Source organism: Eptatretus burgeri, chromosome 11 (assembly GCF_056783735.1).
Source record: "Eptatretus burgeri isolate ZD-2024b chromosome 11, Ebu_testis_v1, whole genome shotgun sequence".
Classification (NCBI taxonomy): domain Eukaryota; kingdom Metazoa; phylum Chordata; class Myxini; order Myxiniformes; family Myxinidae; genus Eptatretus; species Eptatretus burgeri.
The window spans coordinates 44512830-44531746 of record NC_140971.1 but is presented as its reverse complement, the minus strand read 5'-3'; the positions used below and the strand labels follow the sequence as shown (position 1 = coordinate 44531746).

The 18917-nt window shown below is 43.4% G+C and overlaps 1 protein-coding gene across 1 annotated transcript in view; it reads left to right on the top strand.

Moving 5' to 3' along the window:
• Positions 1-18345, top strand: part of DPP9 (dipeptidyl peptidase 9) — a 43846-nt gene extending 25501 nt beyond the window's left edge. The window contains exons 10-21 of the mRNA XM_085846279.1: positions 739-839; positions 1049-1217; positions 1358-1517; positions 1977-2056; positions 2159-2311; positions 2431-2566; positions 2685-2830; positions 6093-6239; positions 6337-6489; positions 6793-6935; positions 16693-16804; positions 17034-18345. Of these exons, the coding sequence (XP_085702405.1) occupies positions 739-839; positions 1049-1217; positions 1358-1517; positions 1977-2056; positions 2159-2311; positions 2431-2566; positions 2685-2830; positions 6093-6239; positions 6337-6489; positions 6793-6935; positions 16693-16804; positions 17034-17126 (1593 nt within the window). The 3' untranslated portion in view covers positions 17127-18345. The remainder of the gene's footprint in view (positions 1-738; positions 840-1048; positions 1218-1357; positions 1518-1976; positions 2057-2158; positions 2312-2430; positions 2567-2684; positions 2831-6092; positions 6240-6336; positions 6490-6792; positions 6936-16692; positions 16805-17033) is intronic.
• The last annotated feature ends 572 nt before the right edge of the window (positions 18346-18917 follow it).

Here is an 18917-nt window from a genome sequence, read left to right as displayed (position 1 = left end):
TTGCCATTGTTTCTGTGATGTTTTTGAAGGTTAAATCAATCCTGTCTGATCGTATGCTTATTCTAATGCATTGGAAGAATGAAATAAAAAAAGAAGCATCAAGTCATATAATCTTCGTTTTGGGCGCAGAGAAAGACAATTTGATTAGAAAGAAAACTGGCACGTGACATTTCACTCACAATGGGGGCACGGGTTCGGTGCGTTGTGCTCAATGGGCACAAAATGGCATCAAATTGCAAGTTTTGACTACTCATAGTTTGTAGGGACTCCATAATGAGGTGGGTGGATGGGTGAGGTAGGTGGGTCAAATGTATGTATATATATATATATATATATATATATATATATATATATATATATATATATATATATATATATATATATATATATTGTGACATTGGTAATCCAGCAGGGGTCAGTAACTCATTTGCACTGTTCCACGTGTATAGGCGAAAATTGAAATTGCCTGCCCATCCATGCAGGGAATGGTGGGGGGGGGAGATTATTTTGGGCCCATAACCTGACCATTGGTACCCCAAGCACATATGCAAAATTTTGGTGGACATTGGCCCAACCGTTTACAATTCTATAATTATCAGACGTACACACATGCAGAGAATTGCCTTATTTTCTGTAGTGGGATACACATATTCCCTCTCAACTACGAACAAATAACTTTGAATTATTTATTATTTTCCTTTTAGGTTTTTGCTAATAAATCTTTTTGAATCCTTGCAGATCACAGACGTTGTTGACAAGGAGCTTGTCTGCCTGTTCCACACTCTGTTCCCAAATACAGAGTACATAGCACGTGCAGGTTGGACAGAGGATGGGAAATAGTGAGTCGCCGACTTGGCCAACATTGCCCTTGATGCTTGCACAACAAAGCCTTTGTTTTCACATGGGTTTGAGAAATGAGCCCAAATCCAACAATCCCATGCTAGAAAATTATCACAGCGATGTACAAATCTCAGTCTTTGCACAATCTATCTTTTATTCTTTTGTTTTTGTTTTTTGAAGAACCTGCTGTGAACGTTTCTCAATGCAGTGTTTGGGCCGTGCTCCTGGACCGGGCACAGCAACGTCTCCAACTTGTGCTAATTCCTCCAGCAATGTTCGCGCCGGCATCTGTCGACTTGTCCGAGAGGCGGCGCCTCGTGCCCGATAGCGTACATCCGTACGTCATTTACCAGGAGGAGACGAGCTTGTGGATAAATGTAAATACATTTTGTTTTGAAATGGGCGCTGCAGCGTAGGTGGCTTTCAATTTTGATTTCTTTGTTTTCATATTGCACTCTTCAATTTTCTCACAAATAGTTTCACAATTTGCATGCTTCTTCCCATGCACGTTTTCCAGATCCATGATGTCTTTCACACTTTTCCCCAAAGAAGGAACGATGAGATAACATTCATTTGGGGCAACGAGCCACGCACGGGCTTTCGCCATCTTTATCGCATCACAGCTTTCCTGTACCCCAGCAAATACAGATGGTCAGAGCAATCTATTGCCACCAGCGGTGAGTGCAGGTGATGTAGGTTGTTTCCAATGGTGACAGCACATCAGGTTTTAAATTATCAGCAGTTGGTCTTGTATATAACTTGCATGTTTTTCCTTGCTGCCTACCTTGTGTTTTTACATCTCTTTTGTAAATGTTAAAATTTATCATGTGTTGGGATTTCTTCCAATGTTTTGGGATTTCTTCCAATGTTTTGATATTATCTGCAAGTGAAAATATAATTCTATCAACTTGGTTTTCCTAAACCGCCCCCCTCCATCCTCCCCCCATAAATCTACACCATCCTCATCACAGTCCTGTAATTCCTCAGCTACAGTATGAGATGTGCCATCACCGAGGAATTGGAGAATTGGGAGCGATATGTACATTATTTTGATCCCTATGGTGGGCATGGAGACGTGTGTTTTGTTCTTGACCCTCCATGGTGGTTTGATAAACCTCTTCACTGTTTCTTTATAGATGATTTTGTGTGCCCCCTTAAAGAGGAGGTTCCCCTTACAAGTGGAGAGTGGGAAGTACTGGGTCAGCAAGGAGCCCAGGTGGGATTGTTGGCTTGTATGTTTGTTGAAAAATCCATTTCTTGATACTTACTGCTTGTCCTTTTTCCAAGTATGACATTTGAAACTCCTTACAATATCCAGACATGGGTGGATGAGAACCGGGGTCTCATCTACTTCCAAGCGACGCGAGATTCTCCACTCGAGCATCACCTGTACACTGTGAGCTATGAGCGGCCAAGTGAGATAATCAGACTCACTCAACCCGGCTACTTCCACAGCTGCTCCCTCAGCAAGGTTGAGCTTTTTGGCTTGGATTTTATGAAACTTGTTGCATCCTTTGTGTTAATGGGTGTATTTCTGTATTCAATGAGCATCGGGCTGCACTAACTGCGTATCATTGCCCATCGCTCCAGGACCGGGAACTGTTTGTAACGCAATTCAGTTGCGTGGAGAGCTCCCCCAGCGTTCAGCTGTACCAGCTCGCCGAGCGTGACGGTGACGGACTGTGTCGGCAACTGTATGCCTGGGCTCGGCTGCTTGAACCAGTCGGTAAGACTCCAGGCGCATTTGCCGTTTCACGGATACAGAGCAATTCTGAATTGTATTGCATCTTTCTGACATGACTATTGATGTTGCTTCTGCAATGCGCTTCCTGTACCGCTCACAGCCTGCCCCATGGAATACCAGCCTCCAGAACTGTTCAGCTTTCAGTGCAAAGCCGGTCACACACTCTACGGAATGGTGTACCAGCCACATGGCCTACAGCCAAGCCAAAAGCACCCCACCGTGCTCTTCGTTTACGGAGGACCCCACGTATGCTACAGCGTGTGTCTGCTTACGCTGCAACGCATTTGTGTCTGTGCACATGTGTCTGTGCACTGTGCCATGACTGTGTCTATCAGCAGTAAAAGGATGACCATTCTTTTGTCGATATGCCTTTAATAACCTGCGAAGAAGTTTAAGATCGATTAGAAGTTGGACCAATTGGTCTTGTGATCAAAATGTTCATCTTTCAGAAGGTTATCATTTATGACTACAAATGTTGATTCTTCCAGTTATAACTTTTTTTTATTTTAAGTTTGTCCGAATTTCTCACGATCTTGCGTAGCTTGTTTATCATGTGTTGATAGTATTATTGAAAAGGCACACCACCCTTATTTCCCCCCAAGCATTTAATCAAAGGCAAAATATCGTGGAGTTTTACTGTCGTGTCGAGTTGGAGAAATCATCTGAGCCATTGAGAAATTTATCTCCAAAAGGGTGCATTGATGGAAGATTGTTCTGATGGTTTAGACAAATATTCTTAAATGGTTTGCTGAGAAAATTTAATTTGTTCACATGTTCAAAGCAGTTTGCAAACACAACTGCGTCAGGAGGGAAGAGGGGTGTATAGAAGAAGGATGGACTAAATGAGGGAGGAAATCGGTGTGTGTATTGGCTTGACAGGGACTAGTAAAGGGCCGGCTGAGGTGTGCTGGACACCTGGTGCAGATTGAGGATGAGAGAATGACAAAGAAAGCTGATTGGTTCAGGGAGCAAGGTTGGAGGGAAATAGGCCTCGGCTGAGATGGGAAGATTGTCAGGAGGGATGTAAGTAAGATGGGGTGAAGGGAAAGCGGAGAGAGTATGTTCGGCATAGTTATCAGTGGAAGAATATTATATAAAAGGTATGGCAGCAGCCTGGTAGATTGAGGAGTATGGAAGTTGGTTCCACAGGTGGAGGGGGGGGGCGTCGGTAGAGGCGAGGTGGCGAAGCACAGAAAAAGCAGAGGGTGCAAGATGAGAAAGGAGACTGTAGAAGCTTGAGAGACCACCAACTTGTCTGTGATGGGAAAGTCGTAGGCCCATAGACTTGGCCTCATCAATGGGAGATTCCAATGATCGTGAAGGCCTTGGTTTCCATGATGTCAAGCTGAGCACGGTGTGAGGCAGGGGGTGCCAGCCCAGAGGGGAGAGCCATATTCCAAACTGTAGATGAAGGCCTTGGAAGGTGGATAAGATTGGACAGTTCAGGTGTGCCAAGGAACAACTTTGCACGATTGAGGATCCCCAGTTGGTGACTGGCTTTGGGGACCAACTTAGAAATGTTGTTTGCCGAAGAAAGATCATGGCTAATACTGAGGCCCAAATGATTGTCTGGTTTGAAAGACGTATTCCAAGTGCTTGACCAGCTTGTGATTCTTTTCAGGTCTGACTGCTTGAGGAGAGGGAAATGGCTGCTGCCTGCCTATTTGAAGGATGAGGGATGTCATGGTAGAGGATAGAGTCATCAGCAAAGAGATATAAATAGGATTTTTCCCAGAGAGATCATTGATGAAGATTAGGAATTGGGTGGGCCAAAAACACTGCCTTGTTCGACTTCAGACCTGACAACGAGTTGAGAGCCACGTGTTCACGATGAAAGTAAAGGAAGTCAGTAATCCATGTGAGGAGGTGGGTTTGGATGTCATAGGCAGAGAGAGTGGAGAGTAAGGCAGGATGCCAGACTGTATCAAAAGCTCAAGATGTGTCTGGATATATGGCCCTTCACTCATACCGAACATTGAGGTCCTCCGTCCATTGTTTGGTGAGTCGAAGCAGTGTGTTCAATGTGGAGTGACCTGGTCTGAAACCAAATTGGTGATCTGACATGAGGTTGTTGGAGAAAATGAAGGATTTCATATCATCTGTGATGATGGATTCCATAAACTTGCTTATGATTGGAAGGAAGTTCAGGGGTCTGTAGTTCAGGGGTCTGCAGAAGTCCTTTCATTCAAGCTTCTGGGTCTCACTATCTGCCATGATCTTTCCTGGGAAAGCCACATTTCCAAGCTGGCCTCCAAAGCCAGTGGGCATCAACTGGGCATCTTCTGTCGTGCAAAGTCCTTCCTTAGCACACCTGAGCTCCTGACCACATACAAAGCTTTCATCCACAGCCTGATTGAGTACTCCAATCCTGTTTCCTCTGGGCTGGTGCTCCCGCCTCTCACCTTTCTCAGTTTCACGCTGTGGAAACCAAGGCCTTTAGGATCAATGGTATCTCACTCTCTCACTGCAGGCAGGTTGGTGGTCTTTCTGTCTTCTTCCGGCTCCTCTCTGGCCGAGCCCCCCCCTGCTCTGTCTGCGATATGTACCCCCCCCCTTATTTCCTCGGGGCGCTCAAGGTCCGCCAACAGCCCCCTTCTGGTGAAACTACCAAAATCAAGAATCACTGCTCACCTTCACTCTTTTCATTCCTCCTTTTTTTTTCCTGCTTTTGGAATAAACTCCCTCACTCTCTTCAATCCCACTCTTCCCTTCGGTCTTCAAAACAGCTGTTCACCAACATCTCTTATCCTACCCCATCCCAAACCACGATCTTTTCTACCCCCGCTTATCCACCCCAACCCCACATCCTTCAAATTCCCTGCTTTCCTGAAAGTCCCTGTCGTGTCCATCTTGTTTACCCTGTGTACCCCCCCCACCCCATCCCTCTTCCTTCCACAGATCTTCAAATGTCTCATGTTTTTTTTCCTTCCCTCTCCTGCCCCTCTTGTATCCTGCTCCCCTTGTTGTTCATTCTGTGTGTTAGCTCTCATATGAGCCTCGACATAATATGAAAAAACAAAAAGGGGGGATCCGTTTTTGCACCTTTTTACCTCCGCCACCGAAGGTGTGTGAAGGTTATGTGTTCACCCCTGTCTGCTTGGCTGTGAACAGGATATCTCAAAAAGTTGGACGGATTCGGATGAAACTTGATGGACAGGTTTGCTGTGTGACGAGGAAGAATTGATTTGATTTTTGTGAAGATCCGGATCTGGATACGAGAATTTAAATTTTTTTTAACGTAATTCTTCACCATCGAGAGATGGGACCAAAAACGATGGACAGCATGATGTCTCAAAATGTTGTGGCCGGATTCAGACAAAACAAGGTGGATTAATTGGTGAGGTGACACGAAGTATTCATCATGTAATATTCATCAAAAATTATCTTCTTTTCTTGTGATGCTTTAGTATTTTTTATAATGGGAAATTTGTAAGGAATGATATTAGCAAGGTGTCTGCTTCTTATTTTGTGAAGTTACATTCTAACATATGATGTTCTGGTGTGGTAGGTGCAATTGGTGAGCAACTCCTTCAAGGGAATGAAGTTCATGCGGTTGAACACTCTGGCATCGTTGGGTTACGCTGTGGTCGTGATTGACAATCGAGGCTCGTGCCATCGTGGTTTAAAGTTCGAAGGCGCGTTAAAAGGTCATATGGTAAGTCGTATCTCTTGTGCAGCTTTAAAACCTTCCCCTCAGTCCTAAAGAGGCTTGGAAGCCTGGTGTGTCATGGTGGTTGAAATTTGTCGCACAGGGCGAGGTTGAGATTGTGGACCAGGTGGAAGGCCTTCAGTGGCTTGCTGAGCGCTATGCCTTCATCGACCTGAATCGCGTGGCGATCCATGGCTGGTCTTATGGTGGTTACCTGTCACTTATGGGCCTTGCACTGCGACCTGACGTTTTCAAGGTGCGTTTCCTTTCCGACTCTGTCCATGTGCTTCCGTCTGCCATCTCGTCGTACATGGTTGCTGCGCAAGGTGCAGTGCCATGCTGGGTGCCAACATTAAAATATGGCATACAGTATATGGATAGTAGGTGCTGCATGTTTTTGAAAGAATATTATCTATTTGTATCTTGTGTTTTAAATGTTGCTGTTTACAGCGAGGGGTAAAAATTAGGATGATGTTTACAACCTTTGTAGGGTGTAATTTTTTTCTTCTCCCTCCTCCAACCTCATCCCTCCCGTTCTCTCTCCCTACATGGAGTGCAGGTTGCCATTGCTGGTGCACCAGTCACGGTCTGGATGGCATATGACACTGCTTACACAGAGCGGTACCTTGGCCTTCCAGATGCTAACATGTCTGGATACGAAACCAGCTCGGTTGTTTACCATGTCGAGAAACTGCCCAAGGAGTGAGTTATAACAAGATAACGCATGATGGAAAACATATGCACATCACTTTGTTTCATGATGTGATCAAAGATGGCAGACTGGCAGCCATTTTACTTGTAGAAAAGCCCCGATGTTGAACACGACATCAACCATGTCTCAGACATGCATTTACCATTGTTCAAACTTGGCACACAGATCAATGAATGATGGCTTGCATATGCACGTCATTTTTTTTTCTCGCAATCGGATCCAAAATGGTCGGCGCGGCCATTTTGTGACTTGAATGTGTCCCCAAGCATTTCTCAGACTTGCATGGTCTAATTTTGTTCAAACTTGGCACAAGCACAGTACATGATGGCGTACACGTGCCCCTCATTTTATTTTGCGATCTGATCAAAGATGACCGACTGGTAGACTGGTGGTTATTTTAGTTGTAAGTAAATGCACTCGCCCTTTAACTCCAGACGGCAAAATTATTGAAACAATGGGGGCGATGACATTTTATGTCTCCCCCCCCCACCCCTTTTTATTGGAATCGGGTGTGCTTGAGAAAGCCTGTGCCAATTCCCGGTATGGTGATCTGTGATTCTTTCAACCCTAATTTAACTCCAGCTACCCATCCATCGACGGTCCCTCACCCTTTAGCTTCCAAACAGTAACTCCTCAGTCATCATTATCCTGCCCTTTTTGACTTTCAAACCCAGTAATTCCCATGGGAAACTTCCTCACCTGAATCTGCCCATTCATTCCTCCATCTCAAACCCCCTCCCCTCATCCTTTCGCCTCCCAACCCTCACGTCACACCATCCTCTTAAACCCCCCTCTCCATCCTGTTCATTCCACATCTGAAGCCATCCCCCCACCACCACCACCATGTCACCAATTACCCCCATTAGCTCAATTGCCTCAGTGCAGATCAGGTTAGGTCAGGTATGGGAGCATACGCCTGAGCAGCAAGTTGCTGCGTCCACTTTCCGCCGCTACTCCAGGGGCCTCCGTCTGGTCATCCCCCCCCCCCAGGCAGATGCCTGGCCCATCCCCATCTCCTTGTGATGCCTATCAACCTGCTGCAACCACGACGAATGTGGTCGGCCCATTGGTCTCCTCCACCCACGAGGCTCCCTCGCTGAGAGAATCTGGTGAGCAGGATCAGCGTCAGGAAAACGAGCCACATGTCCATACAGCCGCAGTTGACGCTCACGGACTGTTCAGTGTACAGGGAACAAATCTCATCTGAATCTCTCTCAGCAACCGCTCGTTGGACACAAAGTCTGACCAGCGATAGGCAAGGATTCTCTGAAGAGACCTGGTACCGAAGGAGTTAAGTCTCCATCTCAGATCCCTGATCAAACAAAGTCCAAGTCTCACATCCATAGAGCAAGACTGGAACAATGACTCAAATTACCCCCATTAATTCATTACCTATAGGTTATTATATACAAATGATCCATCAACGTGTGCAAATCACTATGGAATTAATTAGATTTCTTTCTTTTCTTAAATTCCTTCCTGCAAAACTTCCGAATAAAATCCGATCATTGGCGCTACAAAGTCTGGTGTTGGCTTTGTGATTAAGGTGGCAGACTTGGGACCTTTGGGTCCTGAGTTCAAGCCCTGTTATCCACTGAATTAACACCAGGTGGGGTTGACTCAGCCTGTCATCCTTCCGAGGTCGTCAAAATAAGTACCAGGTAACTGGTAATCAGGGCATTGCATCAGTGTTGCCCCCAAACTCAGTAGCTGCGGCGATGCACCGTTGATCATAGCCAGTTGAAAGCATGAAATCATGCCACCACAATAAGTGGAAGTGTATATAAAAAAAACAAATTGGCACAACTATTGTCATCGTCGTGTGACATAAAGAACAGCAGCTGCTGCCTGCTCATAGGGTGGAATTTTGAAATACCCATTATACCGATGGACTGAAAATAAAATAATCAGTAGATATACCAAGCTGTGATACAACAATGAACAAATCGAAGAAAGGTCTTTACCTTCTTTAAACGCAGTACATGGACTACATGATTTAAAAAGCTCTGCACTCGGCTACACCTGGAACAGTGGAACGTATGACGTCAAGACCCACCAGGAAGTATGTACATGAGGTTTCAACTTTTAACCCTCAGCACCCGAGCACCGTACAAGCAATCGCGTTTCGTTTTTGTTTTTTTTTCCCCTCATGGCTGTTTCTAAAGCAATTGCCAATTGGTTATTTTATATGAATCGGGTGTGCTTTAGAAAGCCTGTGCAGATTACCGACTCGGCGATCCGCGATATTCATATCGGATATCCCGGTATAATTTTTCACGGTTTCCTACTCTGTCCACGTCTTTTAAATATCCCCATTATACTTTGTCCTGCCGACGACTTTTTTTCACGTCATGCTGATAGCCATACCAGTACAGCGATCCGCGATACGGCGACAGCGATCCCGGCCTTTGCCGATTTCCAATACTGATCTCGCTTTGAAACGAAATCCTTTTTAATACAAGTTGAAGTTGGAAGTAAAATAACCGTTCTTATCATGGAGAAAAAAGCACACCGTGTGGGAATACTTTGAAAAATTACCGTGTGTCAATGATGTGTACATCATGTACGAATACGTAATTGACCATTGGATCATTACGTATTTTTGGAACCTGCGGTTAAAAAAAATGTGTATTTAATTTATTCCTTTTTTTGCACCAGTATGATCCCCACCGGTATATCAATATCAGAAAAAAATCGATGCCGACGAGCCTACATTTAGCCAATACTATCATTGAAATTGTTAAAAAAAAATAAATATATATATATATATATATACACACACATACATGTATGTTGGCCAGTTGGTGTCCCCATCTGAACCCTTCTCTCATGATGTGAGGAACCTGGGATGAAATACGACTCACATTTGTGCTTCAATTACTTGTACCCTTGTAAATGATGTAAAAGTGCACGCACGTCTCCTGATCTCTTTCTCCTGCCCACGATTTACACACAGGTTCCTTAGATCTGTTTTTTTTACATAAAATAAACTTTTTAATGTCTCAGATACTTCTGTTGTATTTCATTCTCCATTCTCACAACTGAAGCTTGGTCTTGGAGCCATTCTATAATTGCTTTGTGGAACCTTTAAATACAGGTGACCTTTCCTTTCCATAATATCCTTGTTCCTCGCTGTGCTGACCCGTCACTTCGCTGACGAGTTTAATCAAAAGAGAACATGTTGCACTTCGCAAACACAATTTGCATATCCAAACGCGAGTCTCATTGACGATGTAAAATGAAGTGACGTGTGAAAAAAATATTTTACATCACAAAGTTGTTGTTGTGCTCATTCTGTGTATTATTATATATTTATGCCTCCGCTGACAAAGTCACCATAGGCATTATGTTTTCGCGTTGTACGTACGTCCATCCATGCTAATTTTCTCTGTTTCCTCTGCAACCGATAATCCGATTGAGAAGAGGTGGGAAACAGGGATTTGAGAAGAAGTGGTAGAGATGGGGTTGGAGGAGGCAGGGGAAGAGGTGGGGTTGGGAGGAGGCAGGGGAAGAGGTGGGGTTGGGAGGAGGCAGGGGAAGAGGTGGGGTTAGAGGAGGCAGGGGAAGAGATGGGGTTGGAGGAGGCGGGGGAAGAGGTGGGGTTAGAGGAGGCAGGGGAAGAGGTGGGGTTGGAGGAGGCAGGGGAAGAGGTGGGGTTGGAGGAGGCAGGGTAGGAGGTGGGGTTGGAGGAGGCAGGGGAAGTGGTACGGTGGGAAGAGGTGGGGTGGGAGTCCGGAGGGACTGAGGTGGGAGGAGGGATCTGGTGCTGCCCCGCAATGCCGGGTACTCTGCTCGTTTGGAATAATGTGTGATGGACACACACACACACACACACACACACACACACACACACACACACACACACACACACACACACACACACACACACACACACACACACACACACACACACACACACACACACACTCTCTTCTCCTTTTCGTAATAGTTAATATGATAAGCAAAACTTGTTTTGTCTATGTTAAGTGTATATTTTTGACTCTCGTTTATTCCAGAAAATTTCCTGAAAGTCCGCTTTTAAATTTTTCCTTTTTAAAGTAATCGATTTTGGCAAAGTGCCATGCTTTCATTTGAGTGTATATCAATTGTGCTACGAGATAAAGCTTTCTGTACATTAAATTTGGCACAAAGTATCAACTACAATAATACCCAAGGGCCTCCCTGTGGGTATATCACATCTGTTAAAGAATGACAAACCTCCGACTTAATCGAAGATCGTTGTTACATGTGAAAACGATGTGAAACATTTGTTTTTGTGTTTTTCTTCATCTTTTTTTTTTTTAACTTTCTTTTGCAATGGGTGACCAAACTGACCACGTTAGCTCCAACCACTTAACTCGCAATTGAGTTCCTCATTTTCCTTCTTCCTTAACGATGCAGGAGTCCAAAAATACAACTTGCTGACTCCTCAAACTGCACTGACTGGTGCTGTCCCACACCATGGCTTCCACCATTAGTTCCTGGTTTGCCAAGTCATACTATTGTCTAATTGATGGAAATGTGGAGGTACCGTTCGTTGTGATTTATGTGCAAGGCATTACTGATTAGACCAACGCAAGCCTTGCCCACATCGGCCTGCATTTATCATCCATTTGATTTGATACACTCCATTGGGACGGCACATAAAAGCATCTTCCTGTAGCTTTCCCCTCGATAAGACAACGATTTTAGTTCCCCCTTTATTCTGAACTTGCTCGTGTAGAAAAGACGTCAGAAACAAAAATTCCTTTGGACTCATCACACAGATCTGTGCCAACTCTAACTCTACTTTATATAGCTGATTCTTTCAACGCCACTCCATTATAAGAGCAGATTTTAACTATACAGCTCACTTGATGATGAAGCACACACCGTGTAAATACAGCCATGTGTCGGTGAAACCACACAACGATGCTAAATCTCCTTTATTAAGGGATGTTTATGGACTGACATGTTTTTTAAAAAAAATGCAACTACAATGATTGCTTCCATTTGAGCACAAAACATCGTACTGCTAATGCAGTGACATCTGAATCGGTGACCTGTAGCACCACCTACATACTTTATTCAGAATTCCATCCCTTCAGCATTCCTTATATACAGGGACTTTTAGGAAGGAAAGCAAGGAATTTGAAGGAGGTGGGTTAGGGGTGGATTAACAGGGGTAGAAACGATTGAGGTTTTGGATAGGGGAAGGAAGATAAGAGGTGGTGGTGAACAGCTGTTTTGAAGGCCTGGAGGGAAGAATGGGATTGAAGAGAGTGTGGGAGTTTATTCCAAAGGTGGTAAAAAGAGGAATGAAAGAGTGAAGGTGAGCAATGATTCGTGATTTTGGTAGTTTTACCAGAAGGGGATTTTTGGCAGACCTTGAGCGCCCTGCAGAAATATGGGGGGGGGGGACATTGCAGACAAAGACCAGAGGGGGGCGAAACCAGAGAGGAGACTGAAGAAGACAGAAAGACCACCGACCTGCCCTGCGGTGAGAGAGTGAGAGGCCCAAAGACTCGGCCTCATTGCAGGAGATACCAATCATCCTAAATGCCTTGGTTTCCACAGCGTGAAGCCGAGAAAGGTGAGAGGGTGAGCAGCTCCTAGAGGGAAGAGCTTTACTCCATCAGGCTGCGGACGAAAGCTTTGTATGTAGTCAGAAGCTCAGGTGTGCCAAGGAAGCACTTTGCACAATGGAGGATGCCCAATCAGTGACTGGCATTGGAGGCCAGGTTGGAAATGTGGTTTTCCCACGAAAGATCATGGCAGATAGTGAGACCCAGAAGCTTGAATGAAAGGACTTCTTCCAGAGGATTGTTAAGAAAATAGATTGGGGGGGGGGGTTCTAAATGGTCCTTTTGGAGAGACATGGTGAGAGTGTGAGATTTGTCAGGATTGAAAGACATGTTCCACGTGTTGGAGCAGTTTGTGATTTTTATCCAGATCTACAGAGAGCGAAGAAGTTGCTGCTTGCCGGTCTGAGGGATGACAGATGGTACGACAGAGGATGGAGTCATCAGCAAAGAGATAAAGAGGATTTTCCAGAGAGTCGGAGAGATTATTGATGAAAACCAGAAAAAGAACAGGGCCCAGAACGCTACCTTGAGGAACTCCAGCCTGGACAGGAAGAGGGGATGAAAGAACTCCATTTAGGGCCACACGTTGGCTGCGACAGGAGAGGAAGTCTGCGAGCCATGAATGGAGATGGCCTTGGATTAACATAAGCCCTGTATTATTTAACTTCTAAAACTTTATTTTATGCCTCCAGTGACAATGTCGCTGATGGCACTATGTTTCGGGTTGTCCATCCGTACTTACGTACGTATGTACATGCAATTTTTTTCTGTTTTCTCTGTAACCGCATATCCGATTGACACAATTTTGGCCATAGATGCAACTCACCATGCAGAATTTTTTAATGATAATTATGACATCATAGGTCACGTGTGGTGGCAGCCATGTTGGAAAAACTTTGCGCCTCTATCTCCTAAACCGCAAGATAGAAAAAAATTGAAACTTGGCACCTGGCAACTACTCTGCATGTGGAGTAAGAGCAATTTGACTATGACATCATCAGTGAAGTGGTATCCCAGTCAAAATTCGACAAGTGGAATGCTGCATTTAACAGTATAAAAATTTCTGTGGATCATCGAGGGAAAGATGTGAACACATAAAACACTAGAAGGGCGCTCAATGGAGCGCGTACATCTGCCACGCAATGCATGATCCACGAGAACATATCGGGCCCAATACATTTTTGAAATATCATGCCATGCAGTGCTTCATTGTTTTTGGCCCGATCTCTCAATGATGAAGAATCACTTTAAAAATTAAATAATTCTCGTATCCAGATCAGGATTGGGATCTTCATCAAAATCGAAGCGATTCATCTTTGCGACACACTCAGCATGTCCACCAAGTTTCATCCGAATCTGTCCATAACTTTTTGAGACCGTGTTGTATATTTGTCGGTTTAGCCCTATCTCTCAATAGTGAAGAATCACTTTTAAAATTCTAGTAGTCAGGTGCGGATCCGGATCTTCACCAAAATCTAATCAGTTCGTCCCTGTCACACACTGGACCTGTCCACAAATTTTCATCCAAATCCGTACACAACTTTTTGAGATATCTTGTACATAGAAAGACAGACAGAAAGAGGTGAAAACATAACCTCCTTCACCTTCAGTGCCAGAAGTAAGGCCAAAAAAAAAAAATGTTGCATTGGCGTAACGGGTCACTGAAAAATAGGGTAGGTCGGTCGGGATCTTTTTTTTTTTTCTTTTTTTTTTTCCTAATAAATCCCTCCCAAAATCTCCCCCAGCTCGAGTACCACCCTTTTTGTCGGCGGGTTCTGTCCGAAACACTTCCGTGTTTTTGCGATCGCAATCAACAAGATACTTGAAAACGATAGCAAAACAACAAAAATAGCAATAAAATAGGGTCGGCAAAATTTTTCGATAGCAAAAAAACAAAAAAAAAACGTAGGGTCGGCGGAATTTTTAGGGTCGGGCGGGTTACGCCAATGCAACATTTTTTTTTTGGCCTAATTATCATGCCATCATCGATCATGTGGTTTGGCAGCCATAGTGTTTTTTTTTTTAATAATAAAAAAGGAAAAAATCTTCTTCAGAACCACTTCACAGGTCAAAGTGAAACTGCACCCAAATGCAAATGATCGATTCGCCATGCTGAATAAAGTTTGATAACTATGACGTCATAGGTCACATGATCTGGCAGCCATCTTGGATTTACCCTGAAGCCTTCAGAAATCTTCTCCAGAATGGCTGGACAGATTGAGGGGAAACTTCACAGACCTGTTCACCATGAGTTGGGGAGACTGGGGTGTTAAAGAATAATTGATGCCACTTGGTTTGGTGGCCATATTGGATTGAATAAAAATATTAAATAATATTTTCTCAGGAACCGCTTGTCTAATCGAAGTAAAATTTACCAAGTATCATCTAACACTATAGCTGCATACAGTGTAAGTGATGACGTCATAGATCATGTGGTGTGGCAGCTTTGTTGGATAGAAAAACGAACATTATCCTATCAAAACAAAACTTCACACATGTGATCCTCCACCAAATCTTTGGCAGTGTCCAAATTTTCAATGCCATAGGCCACGTCGTTTGGCAGCCATGTTAGTTTGAAAACCGAAAATTGAAAAACCCTTTTTCTCTGAAACCACTTAACAGATCAATGTGAAGCATGTTGCTTTACATAGAGGAAGTGCAGTGGATCACAACTGCAAAGTTTCGCTTCGATCTCTGCAGCAGTTTCTGAAATATCATTTTTTAAATAGATTTTTGTTGAAACCAATGTCGTTGCTACACCACATGACTGATGACATAATTTTAAAGTGAATTGTATGCAGCAAGGGAGGTGGATCATCACTGCAAAGCCTCCCATCAAAAGACTAAGCGGTTTTAGAGAATTTTTTTTTGAATATGATCGACTCGGCATGGGGAATGTTTGTTGAAAATTTCAACATCATCCGTCACATGGTCTCACAGCTATGTTGGACAAAACACCTTATCCGATCAACGTGAAACTCCAAAGATGTGATGGGCAACCCGTTCGATTTTTTGATTTGATAAAAGAGGACAATGTGTCCGAAGCGGGGTGGCATGGTATTGTTTTTCACCATAGAAATTTCAGGAAATTTTCACCATAGATACGACTACTCATGTAGAATGTTTTTGTGATAAATATGATGTCATAGGCCACCCGGTGTGGCAGCCCTTTTCGAAAAAAGCAAAAACTTTGGACCTTTGTATCTCCGACACCACTCCATAGAAAAAAATTGAAACTTGGCACCTGTGAAGTACAACCGAAAGGAAACTGTTTTTTTTTTTGATGATGTTGTACGTGGCTTCATTACAATATCATAATTGCACATGTCAAATGCTTTATCCGATCAGCATGAAAATTTTTGAAGGTCATCTCGGCCTAATTTGTAATTGGCAAAAAAATTGATGATGACATCGGTCACGTGGTTCGGCAGCCATATTGTTTTTAACATAAAACCTTCAAAAATCTTGTCTCACGGCTGACCAGATCAAGGCAAATAGTACAGGTATGACCGCCTATTCATGAGGAACAAGAAGTTCTCCACCTATGACGTCATAACGTCACATGGCTTGGCAGCTCTGATTTTTTGAAAAATAAACGTTTTATAATCTCCTGAACGGCTTGACAGATTGAGGGGAAACCTCACTGACATGTTCCCCAAGCCTTGGAATTTTTCACAAATAATTAATAGGTCACATTTTGGCAGCCATATTGGTTTGAACGAAATTCTGTAAAAAAAAAAAAAATCCCTTGAACCGCTTCATCAATCAATGTGAAACGTCACTGTTATGATCTTGTAGTCATGTGGAATATATGTTTTAATTTTTCAACCTGATCGTACGCATGGTCTGGCAGACAGAATAATTTATATTTTAAATCTGGATTCAGGGATTTAAATCCAACTTGGTACAAGTATGTTTAATGATGTAATAATGTGGACAGAGGCATACTGGTGATGTTGAAGGTTGTCGTTCTAGTTTCTGAATGAATTGCAAATTTATGAAATACTTGATTCTTGTACATAAAAGGCAAAATTCTTGACCTCCCCCTACACCCCATTTCCCCCCAAACTTTGTCTTCCTGGGATGTGTCGTACGTTCGTCTTCCCTTCTTTTCTCTTCCCCCCCTCCTCCCCCCACTCAACTGTAATTGCTCCTTTGTTTTATTTTCTTTACCATCTCACAGGCCAAATCGCCTTCTCATCCTGCATGGCTATTTGGATGAGAATGTCCACTTCTTCCACACCAACATGCTGGTATCGCAGCTCGTCAGGATGGGAAAGCCATACCAACTACAGGCAAGGCTCGTTAAAATGGTTGACTTCCCCGTTCGAGGAAGACATTGATTGCATGTCCTTAACAATGTAGCAAAGAAGGTCTAAGCTTACAAAGATTTCTCCAAACATCCATTTACTGCCTCACTTCATCATGTACCGTTTGAGCCACTGTCCAATTTTTCAGAGCTTTTTACTCGGCCGGACAGAAACCTGTTTGATGGCCTCCGTGGTGCTTCCGTCTGTCTTGCAGATATATCCCAATGAGCGGCATAGCATTCGGTGCGCCGAGTCGGGAGAGCACTACGAGATCATGCTGCTGCACTTTCTGCAGGAGCATCTCTAATAAGTTCATCTCACATCATAAACGCTGCATTCTGAAGGACTTCCAAACGGTCGATGCATCCACTGAATTGTTTTTTTTATCTTGGACTGGCATTGCTGTTTAGGATTTTATTTTTCTTCCCTTCCTTATTGGAATGAGAGAAATTTTTTTTTGTTAAATCCTCATTCATCGAGCGTACTTTGGCAACTCCAAATTTACTTCATCTTGCTTTTTCCGAGGACTCGATCGAAGGCCACTGTGGTGTGAATACTTTTATATGCTGCCGTATTACATCGCATGTCCTCACCCTCTTTCGGTTTGAAGGCGACTTTGATGTAAATTCTTGCTTGTTTATAATTGTGCAGCGTAAAGATCTTCTTATGAATGAATGGAAGTTTCTTTTTTTTTGCAAATTCGGTACCACCATTTTCTTTTGGTGGTGGTGATATTGTCGTTGACCGTGGAAGCTCTTGGCAGAGCATTGACGGCACTCGGAAGACGATCACGAACAATTCCTCTGCGAAGAACCTAATCCTGGATGGTTCGCCACTCCATTGTAGGGTGCAAGAATCTTTTGCCAAGCAACAGTGGGCATCGGACCCAGTGAGGGTAACGTGACGAATCATGACCCACACCATCGTCGACCCGCTCGAGTTCTCGCTGAGGGTACCATGCGAATGAGTAATTTTTCAGTGATTGCAATACTCGCAGAATTTGTAACCACATTTGAGGGGGGTTTTTTCTGTCGTTTCAACACTCAAATAATAATTTTTTTTTTCGCGTTTTTGTTTTTCATTCCCCCTGGATCAAGATTCCTTTAATTTTGCACCTGTCAAAAGCAGGTAACCAATCCACCGCATCAGTGTGTTGTTTTTTTAACCACTGTGACTTGTAAAATGTATGTATTCTGTGTTGACTTTCATTTCAACAGGGATGCTTTTACAACATGATCTTATTTGAACTTTTTGGTTGTTTTTCTATCGTCTAAAGTTTGTTGTTTGCACGGAGACTTTGCACATATATTTAAAAAAAGAGAGTTTTTCGTCATTATCAGGCCCACATCATTCTGCCAGCGTTTCGTGAGATGAACTATTTGAAGGAAGATATTTTGAACGCTCATCTATTCCTGTGCATGCACTTTGCTGCTACTTGGGTTTTTCTCGTACAAAGAAACATCTCGGCCATGTTTAGCGACGTGTGACATCGACGTGGTACCAAGTAAAGCTGCTTGCCATGGTTACTGATTGTGTTTTTAATTTCTCTTAAACTCAATTTTTTTATGCTTCACTGCTTTGGTATTTTTTTTTTCCCATATCTTATGATACAATTTTTTTTTCAATTATATAAATTACTTTTGGTGTGGTTTGGCATTTAATTTTCCTTTGGATATCAGGTATGCTTAACCTTCCGACGACCAATTGGATACAGATGTACCCGGAATCACATTTAAACTTAAATAGTTTGAGATCTCTATCCGAAGGCTAAAAGTAGGAGTGTAGGATTTTCACCCCACCCCTTCCTTAACCCCCCTTACTCGCCATTTTTTCTATCATGTCCATTCTCTCCTCTCCCTTTCTCTCTTTCTTCATTTTAGCTGGTTGTTGTAAGGAGGCGCCTTATGCAATATTAATATAAAACATTACCTACTGTGTCATTTCTGTGATTTTTAAACACCGTCTCCCGCCCCCACCTCCGAACCACATACGCATACTTCCCCCACTTCGTGGTTGTATCAGTTGCAAAAAAGATTTAAAGTTTAGTCAAAAACTTTATTTACTAGCTTGGTTCCTTTTGTCAATGGTGCATGCCTTG